A 26,082-nucleotide genomic window follows, 5' to 3' on the forward strand; every position below is an offset into this window, starting at 1 on the left:
GCAAATGATACAAATGAAACGAGATGTTGAAAAACAATTCGAGGAGGTAAGTGGAGAAGGAACCGAGGCTTTGTGTGGTTCTGCTTCTAACTGGAATTTTGTCGGCACCTCTGCATCAGCAACCGGTTACAGGGGGCTCCACAGACCCTCCCCGGGGGCCCAGCCTCCCCCTACCTGCGGCTGCAGTCTCGTCCCGACAGGATGATAACCGAGGCCACAAACGCCACTCACCATCGGGGGGCCCCTGCTGGTTCTGCCCTGATCTCGGACCCGGCTCTGGAAGGTGGCCTCTTGCGTTACCACACTCACCTCGCCCGACTCCGAAGGAACAGTCACGAGGACAGGCCAGGCCACCCCAACTCCCGGCCAGGACGCCCCCTCCTTGTGGGGCTGGACGTGCGCTTTGCCAGATTCCCTGCGGCCCGCCGACGGGGGCTGGAACCTGGCCCCTCTCTCTTTATCCGTCCACGTGGACTTTTGCCAGCTGCCAGCCGGGCAAACACTTGGCAGCTCTCACTAGACACCTGTCACCAGAGGGCCATTTCCTCAATTTCTGCCAGCGGCCAACAGCTCGACCTCACTGCTCCCACCACACACACACGCACAGGCACACGCGCGCGCGCATTTGAACACACAGGCTGGCACGCACGCTGCCTGAACCCTGCCTGGTCTCGAGGCTCAGAGATCCTCAAGCTGGCCTTAAGCGACCCCCAGCCTCCTAGGGGTGAGCAGGGGAGCGGGATGGAACATTGGAGCACGTGCCAGGCACGGGGTCCGCGTGGACCACGGTGTGGCTCTGGGGTCAGTGACGCTGGCCTTCAGAGCAGAGGCCAGACCCTGTGGTAGCACCTCTCTCCATATCTACTTGGAAACATTTCAGTTGACTACAGGGGTTCCTAGTATTTTACATAATCTCTGCCCACTCAGAAGGCAAAAATGGGGTTGCCTCTGGCCTGAGGGCTCCTGAAAATTCCACACCATCAGCAAATCCCCCAAACACCAATTTAGAGAACATTTTGTTCTCACTTTTAATTGCTCATCCTATGCTTATGATTGACATACAGGGCTATCATTTTTATGTCTCTGTTTGCCTTTGTCAGTATTACCTAGTCTTCCCCCATCCAGATAATTTGTAGACAAACAGGATTTGGCTAAAAAAATTTTGTTTGCTCTAAGTTTCCTGAAACTCTCCCCAAATGAACTATGTGATAACCTGTACAAATAATTACTGCAGATTCATTCAAGCTCCCAGAGGCTACATGCCTTTTATGACTCACTTCTTCCGCGTTCCTGGAAGGAAAACATCGTCCCGTGAGGCTTAACCTTTGGTGATGGTGTAACTGAGTCCAGTCTCCCTGCTGGTGTGCGGGGCGCCCCGAGGCCCTTGTTTTGCCTGCTTGCATAGTGTTATTTTGACCCCCTATTGAAATAAAACTTTTCGATGGAGGAAGGTGTTTTGTCCCTCAAGTGTACAGGCAAGAGAAAAAGGCTGGCAGCCGCTGGGATGCGTGTATATACCGACCCTCATGCTGGCTCTGGAGCGGCCTACCGGCTCTGACCTCGGACCAGTGCTGGTACCAGTCTCTGTGCCTTGATTTCTCCATGCGCCATGGAACCTCCTTCAGAGGGTCTGACTCAGAGCAAACCCTCAAGAAACGTTAAAAATGAGTCTTATTTTGGCCAGAATGTTTCCGATGCTATTTAAAAGAGCCAAGTAATATTTAGGAGCGCTTATCTATTGGAATTGTTAGTAATTTTTTTTTTTTCTGGATATTTATCTAACATGAGGCCCCTGAAATGTTTCATTGGCTTGGCCAAAAAGTTCGTTTGGGTTTTTCCATAACATCCTAACAGGAAAAAAACCGAACGGACTTTTTGGCCAACCCAATACAATGGCTTGTTTCTTGAAATTTTTAAAAATTAAGATCGCTTTTAGCACATACCTTTTTCCCGAGGGTTGTAATTGTTTCTCCTCTACCAGTGAGTCCCGAGGTCAGCCCGCTTGAACGTCCTGGGTTTCAAGGTTTATCTTCCATTTGAGGAATGGATACTATTGCTTATTCTCCAATGTCACCAGCGCAGCTTGATCTTTCTCTAACTTCCTCGTTATCCCACAGCGTTCACTTTCTTCTTCTCATTCTCCCGAACGTTTCCCACGATCACGCTGACTGCCAACAGCACTCGGTTAATAATTCAGCATCTTCACACGTCTCGAAACTTCGAGGCAGTTCACGCAACACACACATCAGGTGAGTCTCAGGTGAGACCCTGTCCTCCCCAGGGACTTGGCTGGGAGTCTGGGGAGTGTGAAGGGAAACCGCACCCAGGCTCCCTGCAGGGGTGAGGGACACTCAGGCTCTAGGACAGGTAAGCAAGGTGGGACCTTTCCCTCCCAGCAACTTCCATCACGGGCCACAGCTGAAGACTCCCAGGCATGTGGGTTTACGTTCTCACAGTGCAGATAAAAATCACTGGATTCAGTACTGAGGGTTTTCTGTCTTCGTCTGTCACTTCTAGGAATGCCTATGACTTCTGCCGTCTGAGATGACTCACAGTGGAGCTGGATTGGGCAGCTGGGTCCTGTGTGGCATCTCACAGACCCTCAAGGACGGCAACTGTTTCACGTCCTTGCAGAACCAAGAACCGCTTCTTAGAAGAAGGGTGTGTTACCCCAGCCAACCCACATCTCCTTTCACTCCTTGACAACATCTTTCACTTTACTGGAAGTGGACCAGGTCCCTTACCCCGTAAGCAGACGCCTGGCTTTTCCTTCTCACTGGGCAGCCTGGTGTACCGCGGCCCTCTGGGACTTCAGCCATCACCCGCACCCCTGCAGGGCTCCTCAAACCACCCGCAGACACTGTGCCTCCCTCAGCCTGGGGCGGGGTCTGCGCACTGGTGCTGCTAACAAGTTCCCAGGTGGTGGCGGTGACGCTGGCCCGGTGGCCACACTCGGAGAACCACTGACATTCAGAAACCAGTTTTTAAAGACTCGCCACACGTGTGAGTGTCTTTGGTGCAGCTTTCTGTTGTCTTGGTTTCCCCAGCTAAAAACAGGAATAATCCCACCAACCACCAGCTTGTACCTAATCCGAAAATATCAGGTTGATACAGCCTCACATGTAGAAACCTGCAGCTGATCTCGGGAAAAGCGTGTCCTGAAAACTTTAAGATGTGCTCAAGTCGCCATACCTGACGGTGCACCTGCCTCGAAGGAGGCGCGTGAGGTTGCCCTCCTTCGTGAGCTGCTCCACCAGGCAGGGGCGTGGGCGCGTGGCTCCGACACCTGGCAGGTGCTGCCTGAGGAGAGGCCTCGCTGCCTTGGTGTCACGACCGTGCCCAGCACACGCCAGGTCCAAAGCAGACGTGCACGTGTTCGTTCTCACAGAGCGTCACAGGTACTCGGCACCCACAGCGACGCTCTGAGGTGGTGACGGCACGCACCGGCGTTTTGGGAGAGCGGCCGGAGCATCTCCACCACGTCCTGGAACGCCTCTTCCCGGGCTGCCCTCCCAAACGCCACAGGCAGATGCCATGTGGGCGGCCCCCTCCACCACCTCCTCCCCCGTCTCACTCCTCAACAGTGAGTTCCACCCAGGAAAGCCGAGGTCACGTCTTCCGTGTACACCTTCCTGATCGCCCACCCCGCAGTTTCCCTGATGCTCTCACTGCACACACGCCTGGAACCCCGAACACAGCCCGAATACAGGCTGTGCCCGTGGGGCTCCGGGCTGAGGGAGGCCCTCTGGCTCCAACCACGTGCCCTGGAGCAGGCCCGGCCCCCGAGGGACTCCTGTTGTATGCCCTGCACACTGGGAAGCCGCAGCCCAGCCAGCCAGCCTCTCTCCATCCTGGCGTTACTGCTACCCCCAGCGTGTCTACGCAGAGCTTTTCCTGAAGTCTCCATCATTCTTGTATTCTGCGGCCCTGGAAGAATTCTACATTTATTCCGGAAAAAAGATCGATCAGTATGACCTCCTTCCAGGTTAGCAGTGAACCTCTGCTGCCCTTTCTCAAGTGACAGCAAATGCCCAAGCAGGAACCAGCATTTCTGTCCGGTGCTGGGCTCTGGAGTGCGCAGGCTGTGTGGGTCTAACTTCCGGCGCTGGCATCTGTGGTGGAAGCACCAGGAGCTGGGACGGGGTTTACGTCCAGGCAGGAAATACGCCCAGGGCTCCCCCTCTTCTGCTCCTGCTTCACGACAAGGCGCTTAAACTTGACTCTGAGAAGCCGTCTGGAGCACAGCATCGCAGCACTCAACTTCCGAAGCTATCCCTCCACCTAAAGCCCACAGGACGACAGTAACTCACACCTCCCGGGCAGCTCCACTTGCCGGGGCACAAGTCATCTGCACATCACACCCCCATCTCCAGACCCCGCCTGCGCTCACTACACCCCCTGCCAAGCCCCTCCAGTCCCCAGGCACCTGTACCTCTGCTGCTGCCACCTCTCCCAGCTGCCTCTCCAGCCCTAGGCTCACTTCATTCCAGAGCATTCTGTAACCCTGTAGCCGCCCTAGGGCTGTGTATTAATCATGCCTTTTTGTTTTCTGTATTTTCTGATGTTTCTGGGAGGGAGGGCTGCTCCTCCCAGGGTTAGCTGGTTCCTAGAGATAGCAAACAACTTGCCCAATGACAGCACCTTTCAGATGCAAAACCGATGCATCCCGAGCCCCCTCCTCTGTGGGCTCTGCCACCCTGGCCACCGCCCACCTGCCCTCATCAGCCAGGGCCGGGTACCAGAAAACTGAGACAGCCCTACGCCCCAGATTCCACTGAAATGATTCAGACTAGCAGAGCCCAAGCCTGCACACCTGCCTCACCCCTCCTTCTCCCCAGAAACCACAAGGACGGCTCCTGCCTACCTCCTCTCTCTCCCTCGGCCTCCTGAGGCCCTGGTGCTTCCCCGTGTGCCCCCCACCTCCATGGCGTGGGGAGCCCCCTGCTCTTGGGAGCTGTCTTCTCCCCACCCCTCGATAACGATACAGCCTACATTTCAGCCTGGGCGTGGCTTCAACCAAGTCGCTAAGCTCTCCTGTCTCCCTCGAGATCAAAACCCTCCCTTGCCAGGCCCTCCCTCGGCTCCGCTCTCACTTCGGTTGCCCTTCAGACTCTTCCCTCGGGGCTTTATGCTCTGCTCCCCAGCGGGGCTCCACGTTTCAGGGGCCCCCAGTCTCCCATTTCGGGAGCCGGTCCAAGCCCGGGCCATTCGCCCTCTTACCCACCTGTGCCCCAGCAGATCCACAAACGAGACCTCCCAGGGCTTCCTGCAGAACAGACCTGGAACCAGACCCCGTCAGGTGACTGCCACGCCCACTGGAGCACAGGCACCACCGTCCCCCCCCAGCCAGCACAGCATCAGCACCCGCCCTGCCCTGTGGACGCTCCCACAGCAGACAGAGCGAGGCTCTCAGGGCACAGCCCTGCCCCGCTTCGACCGCTGGCGTGTTTTCAGGTGGCAGAGGAACCTCAGCGCCCAAGGCCCCCCACGTCTGACCCACCTCTGTGTCCAAGGTCATCTTCCGCCCCAACTGGCCACTCGGGCTCTGGCCACACTGACCACCGCCTTCCTCTTCCACAAAAAGCCAGGTGGAGCCAGTTTTTGCCCTGGCTGTCACCATGTGCCGGGCATTTAGTCTCAGCCCAAAGGTCACTTCCTCAGAGAGGCTGCTCCTGACCCCCACTCGTTCCTCTTCATCCCACTGCTTTATTCCATTTCTTCCTAGTGCTGGTTATTGGAAAGCATGTTATTGGCTGACTTATGATTTATGGGCTGTGGGCCCCCCCTCACCCCATCAAGTACGTCTCAGTGAACAGAGGTTTGGTGACGTGCACGGCAGTATCCAGGATCCCTCGTGTCTAGAACGGCACGCAGTGTGCGTAAGTGGTAACTACTTATAATAAATGAGGCGAATTAACTTCTCTTTCAGACTGGTCTGTTTCGCAGAATTCCTGAGGTGCAAACTCCCTGAAGGATAGTTTTTGGCCTCGGTAATGGGTCCCCTGGGCTCGGTGAGCTCATCCTTGGTGACAATTCTCTTCCACGTGAGTCTCGGCTCCAGCGATTCCCCACGGAGGTTTCATTTCTGACCCTGAGGTTCCAGCGAGCCCCCCTGGTTCTTCTGTCAGCCTTGGAGAGCAGCTGGAATTTGGAACGGAACATGCAGCCACGTGTGGTGCAGACTCCAAGGCGCCGATGTCTTGAGGGTGAATCCTTCCCGCCCACGGCCGGGGGCAGTTGGCCAGCTTTGGAGCTGAGGCCCTGTGCTGCGCAGAGATCTGTCATCACTGATGCTCTGGGGCCCGGCTTCGTCCCGGGGGCTCAGTTCTAAGTGCAGAAGGGGCCTGAGATCTCAGCCCCGGGCCCCGTGCAGGGGTTAACCCAGGTCCCTGGGCCCCCTTCTGGTTCAGCTGCCCTGCGGTGGCCTCTGTGTCACTCCAGCTTGAATGCTGTCCTGGGTCTTTGCCCCAGCACCCCCTTTCCTGCGCTGGAGGTCAGCGTTGTGTCCGCATTTGGTTAATGCCGCCTCTTACCTGGTGTGCCTGGGTGCTTCCAGCTTCCACCTGGACCAGAAGATCCCTCACCTGCACCCTTTCCTTTGTGCTCCTGACCTGAGCCTGCGCGCCGGGGACTTTATGTCACGTGCTCTGCGTTATGGCCCCGTTAACACACCTGCTCCTTAGGGCTGCTCCAAAGCACCAAGCAGGCTGCCGGGCACCCAGGGCACATGCGATAAATACTTGCTCTTAAAGGAAAGAGTGACTTTCAACATTCTGTCACCAATAGCCGGTCGTGCTGGCCGCTGCAGCTCACTGCCCTCCCCAGAGGCCAGTTCATCCTGTCAAACCAGAGAGCCTTCTGCGACGAATCTTCTACCGCAGCAGAGGGGAGGAAGGGTGGTCATTAGGGGGTGAGAAAGAGGGGGCACCTCAACGGCCTTTAAAAGCCAGTGACGCCCCCGGAGCCGCTCACGGCTGCGGGCAGAGGTGGCACACACCTCTCACCGCGATTCCCTCGACTGGCCCCGGATACACCCAGGCTTCCACACTGGGAAGGCGGGGTATAGTAACAGTAAGAGCAGTAGCTGATCTCTGCAAGCGCTACTGCAGGCGGGACATGCGTCAGGGGCCTTACGTAGTAACACAAGGGACAAGCACACGGGTGGGTGGAGCGGGTCCACCCCGTACTGGGGTGCCTGGTGCCTCCGGACCCTGTCCGTCCGTCTGTCCACACACACATCTCACTTATCAAAGTACCCTGGGTGCCCCTTTCACCATAAAGTCATATTTTTACATTTGTGTGTGTCAAAGAATTATTTTTTATGTTTTACAATGGATTTAATAAATAAATGAACATTTTTACCTTGCCTAACACTAAACCTTGATACATTTTTAAAATTTAAAATAAAACAGTAAGATAAACAAAACCCCTAATGCTTTCCCACGTGGGCCAGGCCCCCAGACCTGCTCCAGGGAACCCTTCTCTGCCTTCTCTCTGTCAGGTGTCCTCCTACCTGGGACAGCTGGGAGCAGAGCCTGGGCTGAGCCTCAAAGCCTGGAGGCGATGGAGAGAACGCTGCCTATCCAAACACTGTGTGAGTCTCCAAGAGGCTGGTCTCCAGGGGCCGGCAGACAGCACCACTGCCCTTGGGCGCAGTGGAGCCCAGGACGCCAGAGGAGGGGGGTGGGGGGATTCCCGACTGCAGAGCGGGAGGCAGCACAACTCCGGGCTCCAGGGTCAGCTGGGTGTCCTCAGCTTTGTCATCTGTACAATGGGGCCATGAAATGCCCAGACTGAACGATCTGCTATTTATACAGTGCTTGCCATTTGCACCTGGCACAAGCATGATACAAACAAGTGCTAAATACGGAAATGTCCTGAAATTCCAAACCAAGCAAAGCCCAGCTCTGGACGCAGCAAGGGGAGGACCAGGAAGAGCCTCCTTCGGGATATAAGGAAGGGCTGCCCACTCCATCCTGCTTTGGGGAACGACTTCGTTCTTTGCCTCTTAAGACCCTGCAGGAAAGAGCAGGATGTCCCAAAACACGCGGGCTCCTGCGGGACGGCTGCCGTCCAGCCTCGGGTGGGGGACGCTTTTCCTGGCAGGTGGCCTTTTTCTCATCTGTCCTTGTCGCCTCCCCACCACTGCCGAGGCTCTGAGGACACTGAGTGAGAACCCGGCTCTTGAGGAAAAGACACGTGAGTCTGGCTCATGTGATTTCTCTGCTGGGGGGTCTGCTGCCAGGGTGAGGGCGGGGCCAGCCTGTTAAGCTGCAAGGTGGAGCTTTCTTCCCCTCCCCCACACCTCAGGAAAGGAAGCCCAATTAATCGCCGTGTCCGCTACGGCGAGCACTTAAAGCTAAGACACAACTGACTTCTGGCCACAAATCGGCTTTTCATTAGTGACTAAATAATAGAAACACAGTGTAGCGGGTAAAATCTCCTCTCCAGTACCTTGTACCCGGTGCGGGCCGGCGGGAGAGTTTGGCACAGAATGGGGATGGGAGGGAAGGAAAGAAAGAAAAGAGGTTTTTACAGAAAGGGTACAACGCTCATTTTTCGGGTAAACATCTCTCTATCTGAGAGCGGAGTTTTTCAGCCTTGGCTAAACATTAATCCCCTGAGGAGTTTAAAAGCATCTAGTTGCCCAGGTCATACCCCCAGGCCAAGCCAGTGTGTTCAGTTGTTCTTTCCCTAAAGTCAGCAAGCCAAACACTAAAAGTTGCACACGGTTCTAAAAGGCCTAGTGGGCTCGTCCAGAGCAGGGGTGGACAAACTTCTTCTGCAAAAGACCAGAGACTAAATGTTTTCGGCTTTGTAGGGCCACGTCGTCTTGGTCGTACCTGCTCAGCTCTGCCATCGTGGCGTGAAAGTGGTCACGGATGACACATGTGGAAACACGTGAGCACAGCCGTGTTCCAATAAAACTTTATTTACAGAAACAGACAGCGGGCCAGAGTTGGCCCGCGGGCCGGCGTTTACCCATCCCTAGCCCAGAGGAGATAGGGGACAGCGGCTCAGCTAAATCTCTCCTGAACACCTCCAAACACATCTCCCCTCCCAACACGAGACCCCGCCCTTTGCAAACCCAGTCATGAAAGTCATGTCGAACACCCAGCAAGCGTGTGTTCAGCCAGACCGTGAAGGGTAGGTCGCTGGAGCCGGGCAGGGGCGCCTAGGCCTCGCTCCGCTCCTCCGTCTACTTCTGTGTATGTTAGAACGTCTTCCAAGATGAAACGTTTACAAGAGGAAATTTTTTAAAAAGAGAGGAAAATTCCCTCATTAAAAAAACCACAAGCTGAGACTGGCGGGACGTCTGGGGACCGCGGGGCCCAAGCCTGGGGCGCGGCCCTGGGGCGCGATGCAGGCAGCCCGGGGGTGGCAGGGAGGGTACTCACGACCAGTAGAGCAGCATGAGCAGGAAGGGGCAGATGATGAGGGCCTGCAGCACCTGCCAGTCTCGGCACAGGGCGGCCAGCCCGGGCATGAGGAGCTGCCCCGCCGTGGCCACGAAGCTCGCCACCATCGTGATCAGGAACCGTCTTCCCGGGGGGCAGAGCTCTATGCCTGCAACACAGAAGGGACAGGAGAGCCATGAGCGCCGGGCCAGCACGCTTCCCATCTGGCCAAGGACCGCAAGGTGGTACGTCAAGGCTGAGATGCTCGCTTTGACAGCTGCACGAGCTGAGGCTCCCCCTGCAAAGGGAGCGAGAGCGTTGCTCAGGGCCACAGAGCAAGTCGTGGCCGAAGAACGCTGTGATGGAGAGCGGCCGGCCCAGGAACTAGGAGATGCTGCCTCGTGGGGAGACCGAGCATGTGCGTCACACGCGGCCCGCATACCTCTGCTCTCTTGGCGTCTCTGAGCCCCGTCTGCCGCCCTTCCTTCCGTCTCCGCTGCTGGACCACGTGGCCCTCCCAACCTCCGCACGGGGCACAGGAAGCCCAGCCCAGCTCCCCCCGCCTCACCACCCCTCCTTCCGTCCCAGTGCTCCGGGAACTCCGAGTTCCAGGCAACCCACTCACACGTGAGACCAAGACAGGTCAGTCGCACCCAACCGATCTGAACAAGACAGAAGCCAAACCATGAAGCAGACTGGATCACGTAGGGCGGATCTCACCCAAGCTCCCCCTCCCTCTCAGAATTCTGCTGCCCCCCCCGTGACCTGGGCTTCCCACGCACCCTCCTCAGATGACGGCTCTGCCAGCAGGGGCAGGTCTGATTCACCTTCGTAGCTCCAAAAACACCAGTGTCTGCCTTCAATAAATGTCAAAGACAGCACGGTCCCTCCCGTTTGCAAGAATCTATGCTCTTAATTTGACCTCGCGTAAAAAAAGATGGTCACAAAACCTGACATTGTAGCACCCAAGTGACAACCGGTGCATACCCGCTACATGAATTCCTGTAATAAAAGTCCCCAGTACTAGAAAATGCAGCTGGGTTTTATATATTTTCCCCCTATAGAGCCTGTAATTTGTTTGCTATTCTTCCTCAACAATTTGCAGGATTCCCTAAAGCTTGCTTTTTTTTCATTTTTTTTAAAAAAAGCATAGTTAAAATGATTTTTTAAAAAAGAAGAAGACAGACCCTCAGGAGAGAATACTTCTCACGCCTCTGTATCCAGAGACTGTTCGTAGATCAGTGGCTACAGCCCATCTGCTGGTTGTCCAGAGGCCAGAGCAGAGGTCAGAGGTCAAAAGGCAGTAAGAAGGGAAGCGGACGAGAGGGGGCGGAACAGGCAAATTACGTTTGGCCACAGGATGGAATCGGCGTTAACAAGGATCATGCACTACGCCAGCCAATACCTACAGCAGCTCATCAGTAAGGAATAATGGTCACCAGAATCTCCATCCTTGCCCTGCCACAGACAGACAGGTCTGCATCACAGCCGTCTGTGAGCGAGAGAGACACCTGGCCTTGCTGATAGAGAACTTGTGCTATTTAATTAAGAAAATAGGATCAAACAGCTCTCTCCTGGCCATTTACTGTGCTGCTGTTCCTTTCAGCGCCCAGGCCAGGTTCACACAAAGGATTACTTCCTAGCGGGGCTCAGGTATTTACCCCACATCTGGCGTTCCTTTTTTTTTTTTTTTTAACTTTTTATTTTATTTTGGAGTGTAGCCGATTAACAACGTTGTGATAGTTTCAGGTGCACAGCAAAGGGACTCAGCCACACATACACATGTATCCGTTCTCCCCCAAACTCCCCTCCCATCCAGGCTGCCACATAACACTGAGCAGAGCTCCCTGTGCTATACAGTAGGTCCCTGTTGGTTATCCATTTTAAATACAGTCGACCCCAAACTCCCTAACTATCCCTTCCCCCTGCCCATCTGGCATTTCTGCTCTTAAAAATAATAAAGAGATCAGGGTCTTTTAGAGAAGACTAACAGTTGCAGGTTCCAGTTTTCACGTATTAAATAAGCACAAGCAGTGGATGTGCTGCTATGGAAACCAGAACTCGGCATCAGCCAGGGCGAGTGTGATGGTCTGAGGCCTGGCACAGGTCAGGGTCGGATGAGAAAATTCAGCACTTGGCCACTCCGAGAGGTGACGTCAAGACAGCATAATGGCTTCACGTCCTCGGGTTCGCTGTTTCAACAGGCCCTGCGCGGGGCTGGCGGCTCTCCTCTTCCCCACCTGGCTCTCTGATTTCGCAATGCGGTAAGTATGAAAACATCTGCAGCTATCGTTCTGTTCCCCCAGGCCCCCTTTGGGACGTCTAATCCCACACATCAGTCTACACCACGTGCTGTCACACCGAGGATCACAGGCAACGTCCCAAACCCGGGTCGAGGTCTGTGGGCGACAAAGGAGCATCGCCCCGCGACAGGCAGATGATTCCACAGTCTGGCCCCTCCTCCCTCTACCCTCCCTGCTACCACTGCTCAGACGATGATTACCCTGTGATGGCTCTCCTCCTACAGGGTCTCTCCTGCCTCGCCCGCAAGTGGCCCGAGCGATCCTCTAACTCCCAGCTACCCGGACGGACGCATCAGCGTCACCTGGGAGCTTGTTAGGCACACAGAGCCTCAGGCCCCGCCCAGGCCCCCAGCATCACACCCGCGTTCTAACGAGAGCCCCAGACGCCTCCCTGACAAGCACTGGCTCACTTGGCTTCTCCCTAACCGTGGGCATCACCCACAGCAGGAGAAATGCTTTTGTCTCCCAGGCACACGTCTATGAGAGCGGAATAAGTAAAATCGTTTCCCGACCTCTCCAGGGCTTCTGTTTTGCTAGGAATCCTAGCAGAGATTTTGCTTTATCTCATCAGGCAGAAAAACGTAGAGCATTCCAGCAGATCTACAGTATTTTAGTATTCCTGCCGAGGCAATGGAAAAACACAGCCGTTTGATGTAAGGACACGGGTATGACACTTACAATGACCCTTTTGCCTTGACTCACCAGGAATTCGTTCCAAACTGCCTGAAATCAACTGTGTTCCAAAGGTGGCTGTAAAGATGTTCAAAAAAGAAAAAGCAATTATCAAAGAACCTCAGGCACTTTGGGTTTGCCGTTAATCACATGCTCCTTTTGGATGATGAGAAGTCAGCTTTTCTGAAGTGAGGAGAGGAAAGAATACATCAGAACGTGAACGTCCTAAGTCCCCGCATCTGGGAGGGGGTGGGGACCGCAGGTAGATGGCTCTACCCGAGGAAGGTCTGATCCCGGCTCTGCGCACGGGAGCACGCAACCCTTATCCTGTCTTTTTTTTTTTTTTTTAATTTATTTATTTATTTTATTTATTTTTGGCTGTGTTGGGTCTTCGTTTCTGTGCGAGGGCTTTCTCTAGTTGCGGCGAGCGGGGTCCACTCTTCATCGCGGTGCGCAGGCCTCTCACTGTCGCGGCCTCTCTTGTTGCGGAGCACAGGCTCCAGACGCGCAGGCTCAGTAGTTGCCGCTCACGGGCCCAGTTGCTCCGCGGCATGTGGGATCTTCCCAGACCAGGGCTCGAACCCATGTCCCCTGCATTGGCAGGCAGATTCTCAACCACTGCACCACCAGGGAAGTGCTATCCTTTCTTAAATGCATTTTTAAAAAGCTGTGTATGTTGCTGCAGGTCTGGGAGTCTACGTTTTCTTGGGATCTCGAAGTGCTCCCAGCTGCTCTGAAATGAGTCTCCAGGGATTTTCTGGATGGCAGTCGGCCGTAAGGAGGGAACACATGCAGCTGGCTGAGGGCATCCGCACAGAGCGAGGAGGAAGTGGGCCCTGCAGGGGAGAGGCTGGGGCGCCAGTGTGGGCGCACGGCAGGTGTGGGACCCCTTCCCTGCCTCTTCCCGTCCGGGTGAAGTCGCCCAGCCTCTCTGTGCTGCTCCTTCCTGGCCTACAAAGTAGATAACGTTCCTCGGCCACGAGGTGACGCACATCCAACCGCCATTCAAGGCTGTCGTCCCTACAGACCTCAGGCTCAGGCCGTCTGGGTCCGGCTCCGGGTGGGCTCATGTCCCCCAGGGACTAACGCCAGTAAAGTAAGTGCTCCCACGCGGGACCTGAACGATCCTGGGTTTTAGGCAAAACTCGTTCGGAACGGACAAAACGATACGCGTGCAAGCCCCTGTGACAGGACTCCTGGACGTCAGTAGCCTCTGCTCTCCAGGGGATGCTGACGGGGCTGAGTGGAGAGAACTGTCTCCTCTGGGTGACCGTCCCTCTCTCGCTGCCTCTGCCTCCCCTTCTGGCTGTGAGGCCCACACCCACCTCCCCCCACCCTCACGAACTCCTGCACCAGGTCCCCAGGAAAGAAACAGGGAGTCTGGACTGGAAAGAGACCAGCCTGCACGCAGGCGCCAGCACACGCTCTCAGCCAGCCCAGCAGGATTTCAAGCCCTGCTTCTGTCCCCACGATGTCTCGAGAAGCGCCAGCCCCTGCGGTTTCCCTGGGGCGCCACCCGGGTCACTGTGGCTGGACCCAGACGTCACCCCACCTGGGACAGGGGTTGGGGAGACTCAGCTCACTGGAGGAGGGAGACGGGCTCAGGAAAGGACAGTCTCCCCCAAACTGTGTTCAAGCACCAGAACTAAACATGCTTCTGGATCCGCCGGGGAGTGAGAAATCCATCAAAGCCCAGGGCACCGCTGAGCGGCTCGGCCATCCCCACGAAGGGGCAAGCCCACCAAGGGCCGCCGGGCCCCTCGCAGCCCCGTGGCAGCAGCACAGGCCACTCAGAGGCCACTGGGCCAGACTCACATCCTTCTACGCAGAGCCCCCTTCCCATCCTCCTAACCACCTCTGTCATCAGCCGAGTAGCTGAGGGGCCGCTGGGGAGAAACCGCCCGAAGCAGGAGGAAGGGGGCCCCGCCAAATGGAAGGGGGCGGCATCGCGGCCCCCCATCTTGGGCACCGGCTCCCTCCAGCCTGGCCCGGCCCAGCCTCCGGGCTGCTGATGCCCCCCCGGGCCCGGGCTCCTCCCCAGCAAGGGGGGTGCGCTCACTGGCCGCTGCCCTGACACCCGCTGGCCTCTCTCATCTTCCCTGCTTCCTGCCCTCACCAAGCTGGCCCGGAAGGGGACACACCACTCTCTAATTACTGCCCTGGCTGAGGACACGGGGCCCCCAGAACCCCGGAAAATAGACCTGTGACATGTGATTTTGGAATTCCTTATTATAGCAGGAGCGCCTGAAATCGCCAGTCATGGAGACTCAAATAGCATCTGAGGGCGTGACTGTAAAAGGCTGCTATTATCACAACAGCTCCAAGTCTTCCCTTCCCCGTGGAAAACTTCCTCTTCCTCTCAATTTAGGACCTGCCAACCCAGTGGAACGGTTAAAACCCCCTCCATTTAGAGAAACGAAGATAAAACAATACAGAAACGTAAATATCTCCTACAAATCACATTCCAGTGCCTGCCAGACACACAGACTCAAACACTTAATGCTCAAATGCAGAAGAACCACATGACCCACCTGCTGGGTTACCCATCAGGTCTGCAGCGCTGGGCTAAGGCACAGCTCCCCCTCGCTGTGGCTAAACACGTCGGTGGGCATTTTTCATCCGTTAAACTCACTCAGTCTGCACAACTCTCTGGTGTAGGTACTGTTTTTAATGCTCGTTTTACACAAGAGGACCCTAAAGCTCAGAGTGATTAAGTGACTTGTCCAAGATCACACAGCTAAGGAGGGAACCGAGTAGGAACTGAAGCTAGGTCCCCCGGCCCCCTGGTGCCGCCCCCCCCACCCCGGCCTGGCTGCAGGCAGGTCTCCAATAGGAGTCCCTGGTGGTGGGTCTGGCCTCTTTGCTGCGCCCACCGGAATCTAAGGTCCTGGAGGTCAGGCCTCCTCGGCTTTGCTCACTGCCCTTCCTCAGAGCCTGGGGTGGTGCTTGGCATACAGCAGGGACTCAGGTATCTGTCACCTGAAGAACCTCGTGATGGACTCTTCCCGTCTAGTTCAGTGGCTTTACCTGTGCTCCTCTTTCCTTAGATTTCTATGATGGAATCAATTAGGGTCACGGTAGCTGAGATAGGTTAGTAAATCTGCAGAAGCAGGTCTTACACGGGAGCTCATCGTGGTTCACAGATTCACACGCTGATCGCTATTGGGGGGAACACTGCCCACAAAGCCCAGCGACGCAGTACGAGCCGCGGAGCCCAGTGTCCTTTCCAGATAACGAATTCTTTCTATCACCTTATGTTTCTTTTAAACGAGCATTATAATTCCTCAAAATGAGGAAAAAGGATTTAAATGCTCACTAATGTTTCCGCTTAGCAATCTCTTCTGTTTAAAAACAGTGACTGATGTTCAGCAGTACACGCTTAAGAATTTAAATTAATACCACTTCCAGTCTCGCAGCATTTAGTGAGAGAGGAAAAATCCAGCGAGAGAAGGGACTTGATACATCAGAACAGCCTCAAGGCCACTGAAATCCTTGCATTTTGCGTCTGCTGAGCACCTTCAAGCTGAGTGAAGGAGCAGTTACAGAGAGTGGGTGATTTTCGGGTCCAGAACACAGGTTTCCGGCTGCCAGTTCCAAAGTGACAATCCTCATTTTCTTTGGTACCATCCATCCTACGGGTCAAAATCGCACTTACTGACCAATCACGTTTGCATCATTAGATTACACATCCGAGCAGTGTCCTCAGAGACGGCAGATGTGAACCCTCAGGGGAAGGTGGCCCAAGAGAACCGTCCTAAGTTACTTCCAACTCTGCCTCACATCAGCGGCACGCAGCTCCCCAGGTGTCGGAGGGCAGGCAGGATCACCCAACTCTTATTTCTCTTCAACAGCACTGTCGACATTGTTGTTGTTTTATGAGCTTGACAAGCAGTCAGGAAAGCAGGGGTTGGGTTTATGGTAAACAGAATATATCTCAACATGAGGTCACAGTATCATTACTGTATAACACCTGGTAATGGTAAATGTACTTCACTCTTTAGCATATTCTTCCTAAACAGGGAGGAATTCTTAGCAATTAGTCTTTCTAAACAAGGTCCTTTTTTCTCACTTGCCTCTTCTTCGTACCTTCCCGTTTCTCTTATGTCTGCATTTTAAAAAACTTTTGAAAGTTCATACATTCACCAAGAAGAGAGAATCGTGTAACGAATCCCCAAAGACCACGTGTGGGGTCAGCAATGATCAATATTTTGCTTCTCTTGGTTCTTCTGCCACTTTCCTTTCACTGTTTCCTGTAACATTTTAAATCAAATTCTTGAAATCATGTCATTTCACTTCTAAGCCCACAGACGTCTCTCTATAAAAAGGGTATTTTCTTACGTAAAGACCAATACCATCATCACATCTAACAAAATCTATGATAATTCTTTAATGTTATTTATTCTCCAGTCTACGCTCCAATTATTCAATTACCCCCAAAATCTCTTTATGGGTGTATGTTTAAAACACCAGGTCCAAATGAAATTCATATGCTCGGCTCTAAGTCTCCTTCAATCTAGAAAATACTCCCCCCCATCCCCTTTCCCAAGGCGCCGTCTTATTGAAGAGGCCAGATGGGCTCTGGTTTTGTCTGAATACCTACTTCCCGGGGGGTGCTGACTTGTTCTTTCATTTGCTGTTTTAATCTCTGAACAGTAAGTTAGACCTGAAGGTCCAGCTGGACTCAGGTGCAACATTTTCGGTAAGAACGGCTCGCGGTGGGCCTGTGCTTCCTGCTGCAGCCCCCCAGGAGGGGCACCTACTTTGGAAAATGCTGAGCTTGACCAACAGACTCACGTGGTGGTGTCTCAGCCTCCCATCCGGAGCCGCTCACCAACACCTTCCTCCTGGCTTCAACATCCCCTGACGGGCAAGGCCCACATCAGTGATTTCATCAGGGGTGCAAGATTTTCTAATTCCGTCGTTCATTGCGCGTTGCTTTTTGCCTTGAGTTATATTTGTACGGAAGAACTTTTATTCACCAGGGAGGGCCATTCAGAAGAGGCAGCACTACGGAACCACAGTCACACCAGGCGATGGGTAATTTCACAGGTCACGTCACCTCTGAGAGCTCCCACTGTGCTCAGAGCAAAAGCAGGCCTTCACAGTGACCTGAGAGGCCTGACGTGTTCTCCAGCCCCTTCCCCCTCGGACCTCATCTGCCACTTCCCCTGCCCATCACCCACTGGCCTCCTTGCCGCACCTGCTGTCGGTCCCTGTGCCTGGAACACCGCCCCCCCCAAGAGTGTCCCACGCTCCCTCCGCCCACGTGTCACCGGATCAGGGAAGCTCTGCCCGACCACCCCACACAAAACAGCCATCCCTACCCTGTCTCAGCTCCCCAAGTTCTTCCTGATGACTCACCACACAGGGGACAGTGTCTCTGGACAGTGGTTCTCAAGTGTGGTCCCAAACCAGCAGCAGTGGCACCTGGGACCGTGCTGGAAACACAAATTCTAGGGCCCTGCTCCAGACCTGCTGAATCCGTACCTGGGGCTGCATCCGGCAACCCGTGTTGACAAGCCCTACAGCGGACCTGACAAATATCGCATCATTCAATCCTTCTACTAATCCTAGGAGGTAGCATTGTTTTATCATTAAATTTTAAAGATAACAGAACACAGATTCCTGGGCCCCAGCCTCGAGATGCTGATTCCGGGGCTCTGGGTCAGGGTCCCGGAATCTGAGCTTCTAACAAGTTCCCAGGCGATGCAGGTGCTGCGCGTTCAGGGACCACACTCTGAAACCCAGCGCTGTGAACACCGCAGGGAGAGTTCTACACATCTTAGCCCTGAGATCCCATATCAATGTCCCCTTTGCAGCATTAGCGTATTAAAACTAACACAGCTCAAGGCTACACTGCAGCTTCGAACACCTGTTGGCCTGCAGGCCTTGGGGACACTACACGCTTGCTTTTTTCCCCATCACCATATGTGTGACTTTCTTTCCCACTGAAGAAAATAGCTCTTCCAGTGCCCCCAGGGCAAGGCAGGCAGAGGCTTAAAAGACCTGGAGTTGCAAAGAAGTTCAACTCTCAGCCTAATTCAGATGAAGGGAAACTCAGAGAACACCCACCGGGGCTGGCAGAGTCCAACGCCAGGCAGGTAAGAAACGTGCCAAACCGGCCTGGGATGAAGGGTGAGCCTGCAGCGAATCATGGCTCGCTGGCTCTGTGTAAAGCCCTTCAAATTCAATTAGAAGAAAACCTCTGTCTGGGTCGCACGGAACTCGGCGGGGGCCAGGGTCCGCCACGTGCTGCCGGCCCGCTGGCTTCACTCACGGGGAAAGAAAGGTCGCAGAGGCTGCTGCAAGCAACCAAGCCTGTGCCTCCCTGTCTCTTCAACGTCCAGCACTGCATCCAGCACCCAGCAGACGCTCAGAAAATGCCGCACTAAAACGACAGAAGCAAGGGAGGCACACATTTCCCCGGGAGCCCAAGGGCTGGGTACGTGAGGAACTGCAGCTTCTACAGCACCTCTGCACCCGGGCAGGTGAGTCTCAGATGCAAGGAGCCCCTCGGAGCTGCCGACCACAGAAGAGCTGGCAGCCTACTGGTCAGGGCCACCCCCGCCTGCCCGCGCGGCTCCCAGTGGAATCGGCACCTGTGGCAGCGCATTCAGGGGCTGCTGCCTGGGTGCTGGGGGCGCAGCTGTCACCGCTGAGCCCGGCCTGCTCCGCCAGCACGCGCGTAGCATCTGTTCTTTTCCTTTCCTTTTCTTTTTACTCTTGGAAGGAAGCTACGAGGCAGGTAGTTATCTTTTTTTTCGAATGGGATGGACGGGTCAGGGGAGCTTCAGAACTGCCCTGGGTTCTCACATCACCGGGCCAGGCGCCTTACACACGCCCCCAAACCTCATCCGCAGGACCCCGTCCTCGCGGGTGTTAACAGTCTTCCGTGTACACACAGCTGGGCAGGGAGGAGGCTGATTCTGGGGAGCCTGGAGGGAAGGTCACAGGAGGGAAAGGGACAGGACGCGGTAAAGGCTCCAGGGAGGGTAAGCAGCCGGCGAGGGCCCAGCAAGGCCCCGGGCTCGGCTCTGCCCCAGCGGCCCCGCAGTGTTCCCTCTGCTACTGAGTTCTGTCTTCTGTAGAAGGAACGTTGGAGAAGATTACAAAGCTGTGCAGGGGATCAGAACGTGACGCTTTGGCGGAAGGTTGGTTTTGAGCTGAAGGCAACGGAAAACCAGCAGAGGCAGCAAAAGCTCTCTGCTTTCCTCCCTCCCGCCGGGAGGCAGGGCACAGCCTCCTCTGTGCAGGCCCCCCTGCCCCTGTACCAGGAAGAGGAGACTGGACGACTCATTACTGGGGACGGGGCCCATCTGAGCCCACTTCACACGCCTCCCTGGGAGAGCCCTCCTCTTCCACGAGTGTTCCCCGTATACGTACCTCTGCCCAATTCACCTCCCCCTAGAAGCCCACACCCTTTCCCTTTGTCCTGTCACTTCTACACCCTTTGTTAAAACTGTGTATAAGCTTTCAAGCCTAATTGATTCCTTGGGTTTTCACTTCCTTTTCTGTGAGAACTGTGTACACATAAAAATTAAAATATTAACATCGAACAAAATTCGTATGCCTTTCCTCCTGTGAATCTGTCTTCTGTCAGTTTAATTTGCAGGGCCCCAGGCACTATACCTAAGAGGGCAGAGAAAAAAGTTTTTTCCTCCCCTCCAGTTGCATCCTCAAAATTGTAACATTTCCTAAGTGTGTGATCATCTTTGTCATAATTATCAAAAGAGAACAATGCTGTTAGAAAAGGAAAAGTCTGTAGAGAATTTAAAGTGGAGGCATTAAGATGAGCTCAATCCCACAGGGAGATGTATGTAGGCTTTTGGGTTTTCTTCTTCTGTCTGAGAACGCCGGACCTTTCTAGCCCAGAGTCACTATTCCATCGAGAGTAACTGCATGGAGTGGAGGGGGCGAGAGACCCCAGGAAGGGGTTCCAGGAGGAGGGCTTGCGGGTCCAGGGGGCTCGACAGAGGAAGCAACCCCCAGACTGAAGCCTGATGTATGTGGTGGAGGGGACAGGTGACCACGTGGGAGAGGACGTGCTGGCAGAGGGGACGGAGAGGTCAGGGGAGAGACTGGTCAGTCACTCCTCAGGTGACAGACAGCTGTGTGGTTCTCATTCCCACCACGACTAGAATGCAAGTCAGCCTCCTGCCAACTGGGGTTCGTAGCCTTTAAAACTGCCCCAATTTCGATAAAAATGAAACCGGCATTCCTTCCCCAGCCCTCCCCTCCCCCTGCCTCCCCCCCAGTGTGATAACCTGGCACCATGCTCACGGGCTTTGATAGGGACAGACACTGACCATCACTCGCCAGGTGCAGCCGGGTTCCCAAGCCCTGGCCCCGTCCCTCCTGGGGCGAAGTCTCGGCTTTCCAGCTCATGACACCTTGAGGAATATCTGCCCCGAGGCCAGCCTCCCTCTGCAGATGTACGAAATTAAAAAGGACTGTGTCCGCAAGAGTCCACCTGCCGGCCGCTCCTTTCCCACGGAAACAGCATCATCCAAGACAGGTAGCCCGGAGGCGGCAACGGGGAGAGCAGACGCGCTGAAATGGGCTGGACTTTTCCACTTGCCAAGTACCAGCCTCGTGGTCTTGAGCTGAGTACTTAACATGCTCATGCGGTCACGGGAGAGGGTGACAGGTCCCCTCTGGAAGGACCGGTGACGGGATGAGCTGCCGGGCTGGTTTGCCCCAGCGCCTGACACAGCCCACCCGAGTACCAGCTCAGGGACTCGGTCCAACGGCCCTGGGGCTGTGGGAGCCGCTCATGGCCACCGCAGGGGCTCTCGCAAAACGCCCCTTTAGTTCCAGGTAACCACGAAACAAACAAACTTTTGTAGAAGTTTATAACTCTTGTGAAAGTTGGGGACTTTTTGCATGAGAATGGCAACCTCCAAAGTGCCGGGAATGCTAACCACAGTATACAGAGGAAGGGCCTTTCTACGTGATACATTGTGTAAAGGTGAGCAAGGATTTTCCAGGCCCCACGTGAAAAGGGAGAAGACAACTGTCGCAGCAAATGTGCAAGCAACAGAGCACAGGTCGCGTGGAAATGGATGGGCCACGGGGAAAGGACAGCCCCGGAAGGCGAGGATGGGAGAGGTCCCAAGACATTTGTCTGTGGGTTTTGATGGGCTCCATTTGGAAGGGACACGCTTAGCATTTGGAAAAGCGGCCCTGGAGGCACTATAGGTTCTAAGTAATTGTATTTAGAAGAGCAGTGTCTTCACACTACGTTCCTTCTTGAAGGGTAACGGTGAACGGCCGGGAGCCGCATCTTTCACGGCCCCCGTGAATGCAGGCGTTCACATCACACACACACACCCGACCGTTTCATACCGTTCAAAACGGCCTGAAGTCAGGGATTGTACAGCTCGCTCTAGTTCTTGCTTCTGAAGGAGGCACGTTCAGGACACACAGCGCTTTATAAAGCGCAGGACCCTCACGGTGAGGCTCTCTAGAGGCCGACCTGCCCCGGGTGCCCTTGTGAGCTGCAGTGGGAAGTCTCCCAGAAAGCATCCCTCCTCTCAAGTTGAGAGGCGGCTTGTCAGCTGCAAGGGATTTAAAGTTTGGAAAAGTTCTGCCACCGAATTATAATTTTTTTTTTTTTGTTTAAAAGATTTGATTCCGGGCTTCCCTGGTGGCGCCAGTGGTTAAGAATCCGCCTGCCAATGCAGGGGACACGGGTTCGTGCCCCGGTCCGGGAAGATCCCGCATGTCGCGGAGCGGCTAGGCCCGTGAACCACAACTACTGATCCTGCGCGCCTGGAGCCTGAGCTCCGCAACAGGAGAGGCCGCGACAGTGAGAGGCCAGCGCACCGCGATGAAGAGTGGCCCCCGCTCGCCACAACTGGAGAAAGCCCTCGCACAGAAACGAAGACCCAACACAGCCAAAAATAAATAAATAAACTTATTAAAAAAAAAAATTTGATTCCAAAAGCCTACTTTTCATATGGTGTAAGAGTCTGTTTCAAGGCGAAGCTTTGAGGACACACCTGAAGCTCACTGTTAGTATAATGACTGTCAGACGTCCAGGAAACTTCCAAGGTGGGTTTGTTTTGTTTGCTCTCTCCCTCTCTCCCCCCTTCTTTGGTCCAGAACATAAAAGCACAGAAGTCACCCCACTTCGGATGTGATGCTGCAGTCACCGGTGGTCACTGCTGTGGTATCAGGCGACAATCAAATGTAAATGCTGTCACACAAAGCAACCCCAGAGTCTGGGGTACGTGTTCAGCCAGCACCTCTGAGACATGCTGGGCCACCTTTGACAAAGTTGACAGAAGAGAAAGAGGCACAGGGGCAGAAGACAAACAAACTATTCACTTATCATCTATCACGACCAAAGCTCTCCTGCCAGGGTGGGGCTGTGCTTGGAATTAATTACTAGTGGGGAATGACTCCATCTGGTTTGGGAAAAATCAAAATTCGAGTGACGGGCTTTACACAGAATAAATAATGTAAATTCCTTAAAAGAAAAGTTAATAGATTTTAAAAAATCATATAACTTAAATCTCCAAGTACTTCTCTCATTTCCTGAACAAATTCTAGGGTCCAAGTAATTAAATGTATTTCGATTCATGGACAGAGGAAGCAACCTGCCCAAGAGAGTTAAGAAGGTAACCCAAGTTTCGTAACACCTAACCTAGGATTTTATTCCTCTAGGTAAATAATATGGGTTTAAATGCTGGGTATGTCTGTGTGAAAACTTACGTTCAATCAACATTTTAAGATGGGACCCTGAATTTCAAATTAAACGCATTACAGCGTGATATTTTAAGGACATGAACCTCCTTAACATCGTTCAGCTCCTCCAGAAAGTCACTGTATGGCTCATACATTGACATAAAGCAAAACTGAAAAGAACACCTCAATTCATTTAGGCAACCAAATACTAAAACTGAAATGCAGAATGAAGTAGAGCCCCAGAAACTATGAACGAGGCCATGCGGGGTCACCCCCGCACCTGTGGTCCTCCTAAACACGGAGGTTCCCCCAAAGCAGTGCTCCTCAGAGGATGGCTCCCTTAACCCTCTGCATCAGCCCGCCCCCTGGGATCCCCTGCCCAAACCTACGGAATCAGACATTTCCTCGGTAGAAGCCAGAGTTTAGCAGGGCGCCCAGGAGATGCTGATGTACCTCTGTCATCAAGCTCCAGCAAAACTGATGGGGTTCTTCATCGGTCTCAGACTACCATCAGACAAATAACACCTTCACCTGTTAGTGTTGCAGGGGAGGGGAAACCTCTTCCCTACCCTTTTAGGTGCGCTTCCTGGGGGCCTGTGAATTAAACTGACAAAAGGCAGATTAGGAAGAGAAAACACAAAGTTCACTGCTGACTATGGACTCGGGGGCTCACAAAGAAAGTGGCTCAGAGAAGCAGTTAGAATTTGGGGCTCATACACCATCTCAACATGAGGAAGGAGTTAGGATTTCAAGGGGCAATAAATAGTGAGAAATGAATGCCAACTACGTAGATGAAAGAAACTATTGGAAAGTAAGGTTTGCTTTAGTAAAGTCTGTTTATGCAATTTCTCATCTCTGGTGACAGGAGTCACTACCCGCGCCACCCGCCCCCGGGATAGGAAGCTTCCCATAAAGGGGGATTATGGGAGTTGAATTCTTTCAGAAGATCTGCTTTTAGGCAGTAAGGGGAGTGCAGAGAAAGCCTCTTCCTGCTTCTGCCAACTCTCAAACGTCTTCAGCCCAAAGTACTCCTTATGCCACCGTGGCACATTCTGGACCCTTTCCCTAGGAAGCACAGTCACCTGCATCACGGCCTTTATTCCTAACCATGTTCTTGTCCTATTCCCAATTTACAGGGTGGCCCCAAGAGGCTAGTGACCAAACAGGTCTCGGGTCATGTGGTTTACAGTACCTAGACCTTGAATCCAGACCTTTTGGATTCTAAACATCACATGTATCCTTTAAGAACAAAGCAGACAACCCTGCCCTCCAAACACGCACACAAAGTCCCATTTAGACACTGTCTGCCTATTAGTCATCTCTTTTCAATAAGACTCGCTCAATTTACCACCATGACCGCTAACCAGACCGGCTAAGCTTATCCACGAGGGCCCACTCCCGTGTTTGCTGAGACATAATGAAACACTCAGCAACCAGCCAAATGTCTAAGGGCCCATAGTTTGCTCCTGAATTGTCCATCTGCTTCCAAACATCACGACACTGATGGATGACCTTGGGGACCAGCGTGGAGTCAGGCCCAGCAAAGAGCTCATCATTGTCAAACACTCGTGCCGACCAGCCAGCAGCTCTCCCACGCGAGAAGGAAGAAAAACAATTTATTTGGAAAAGGACAAGTGGAGGGTACGAGATGGCAGAAGAAGAAAACTACATTCTATAAATATTCAGGATATTATTTCCTTCACTAAATTTTATGCTGGATTCATTAACTTTAAAGAAGATTTTTGCTAAGGAATGGAACACAAATTGGAGTGTTCAGCCCAGTCTCTGACAGCATTTGAGGAATATTCTGGTTTCTACAGCTTTTTCTTCCAGAATTGTACCTGACCAAAACGGTAACCACCTAAGGCTTTTTAAATTTAAACTTAATTAAAGTTAAATAAAATAAAAAATTCGGTTGTTGAGTTAGGCTAGCCACATTTCACGTGTTCTACTGGACAGCACACATCTAGAATCTGATGTCCAAGTGTCGAAATAAAGACACTTTGCCAACATTCTCAAGAATATGTAAGTAGGAAGGAGGGGGAAACTGAACTTAAAAGATTATTTTTAAATTGTGAAATATTTCAAGTATACTGGGAAAGTATAAGAAATACTAGAAAACACTTGTGTGCCCAAACACTTGGCTTGGTCAAATCTTTACATTTACTGTATTTCTCCACTTCTTTTTGAGTGACGATAAGAAAGCACAACAGACACAGTGGAAGCCCCAGTGGGCCCCTTCAACGAGCCCAGTGAACGCTCTACTGAAAGTTAAAAAGGAGCCCCACGACGGTGTCCGGCAACCACGCGGTGAGGACCCTGTGCTCTGGACCAGACGTCACGGGTTCTACGCTTCCGGGACAGCTAAGGGCAACTCCAGGACGTCTGCAGATCTGCTGCAGGTTAAAGGAAACTAATTTGAATGTACAGACAGATGCATAAAGATCCTTTTCCTGGAGGTAGAAGTGGAGAGCATGTCTCGAAAGAACCAATTTCAAACTTCAAGCATGTTAAAATTCGTGATCCTTAGGCACAAATGCCTCCAACGAAACCCTTCAATATCCCCTTTCAGCGCTTGTAACTGCAGAGACAAGCTTCTTACAACTCTCCCCTGCTGAGGCCTTGAAACCGAGACGTAAACCCACAGAAACGCTGTGCCCTTGGCAGTTCGGGAGCTAGGCAGAAATAGCCACCGCCCTGGGTAAATCATTCAATAAACCTTAATATCAGGAAATGAGCAAACCCACACCGAGCAAGCTTCCTTTATACTAAGAAAACAGCTGTTTATCAGCCAGTATTTGACAAAAGGTCCACTGCTAAGCCTGTAATAAATACACGCGTGTGTCCCAGCGCGAAGGACATCCGGCTGCACCAGGATGCCGTACACACTTTCACTTAGCGTCACTTCTGTTATATCCTCGAGTCCAGGGGACTCCGGGCTCCGACACTTGGGGAATTAGCACACAGAGGTGTTCAGTGGCTAGGGAGTTTCGAATGCCAAGACGTGTGTTTTTTCGTAC

At 53.4% G+C, this 26,082-nt stretch overlaps 1 protein-coding gene and 1 long non-coding RNA gene across 8 annotated transcripts in view; one reads left to right on the top strand and one right to left on the bottom strand.

The window, feature by feature from the left end:
• Nucleotides 1-26,082, bottom strand: part of SLC22A23 (solute carrier family 22 member 23) — a 153,261-nt gene that overhangs the window by 34,666 nt on the left and 92,513 nt on the right. For 5 of the 7 annotated variants that reach the window (XM_082413180.1, XM_082413178.1, XM_082413177.1 and 2 more), the window contains exon 4: nt 9,399-9,567. In XM_082413180.1, the coding sequence (XP_082269306.1) occupies nt 9,399-9,567 (169 nt within the window). Of the gene's footprint in view, nt 1-9,398; nt 9,568-26,082 lie in introns of those variants that run through there. The other 2 variants (XM_082413184.1, XM_082413176.1) reach the window with 2 other exon arrangements.
• Nucleotides 17,687-19,934, top strand: LOC309638604. The gene is made up of 2 exons (XR_014251215.1): nt 17,687-18,861; nt 19,462-19,934. It is a non-coding gene; the product is annotated as an uncharacterized lncRNA (long non-coding RNA).

The sequence above is a fragment of the Balaenoptera physalus genome (genome assembly GCF_965194825.1).
Source record: "Balaenoptera physalus genome assembly, chromosome: 11".
Lineage (NCBI taxonomy): Eukaryota > Metazoa > Chordata > Mammalia > Artiodactyla > Balaenopteridae > Balaenoptera > Balaenoptera physalus.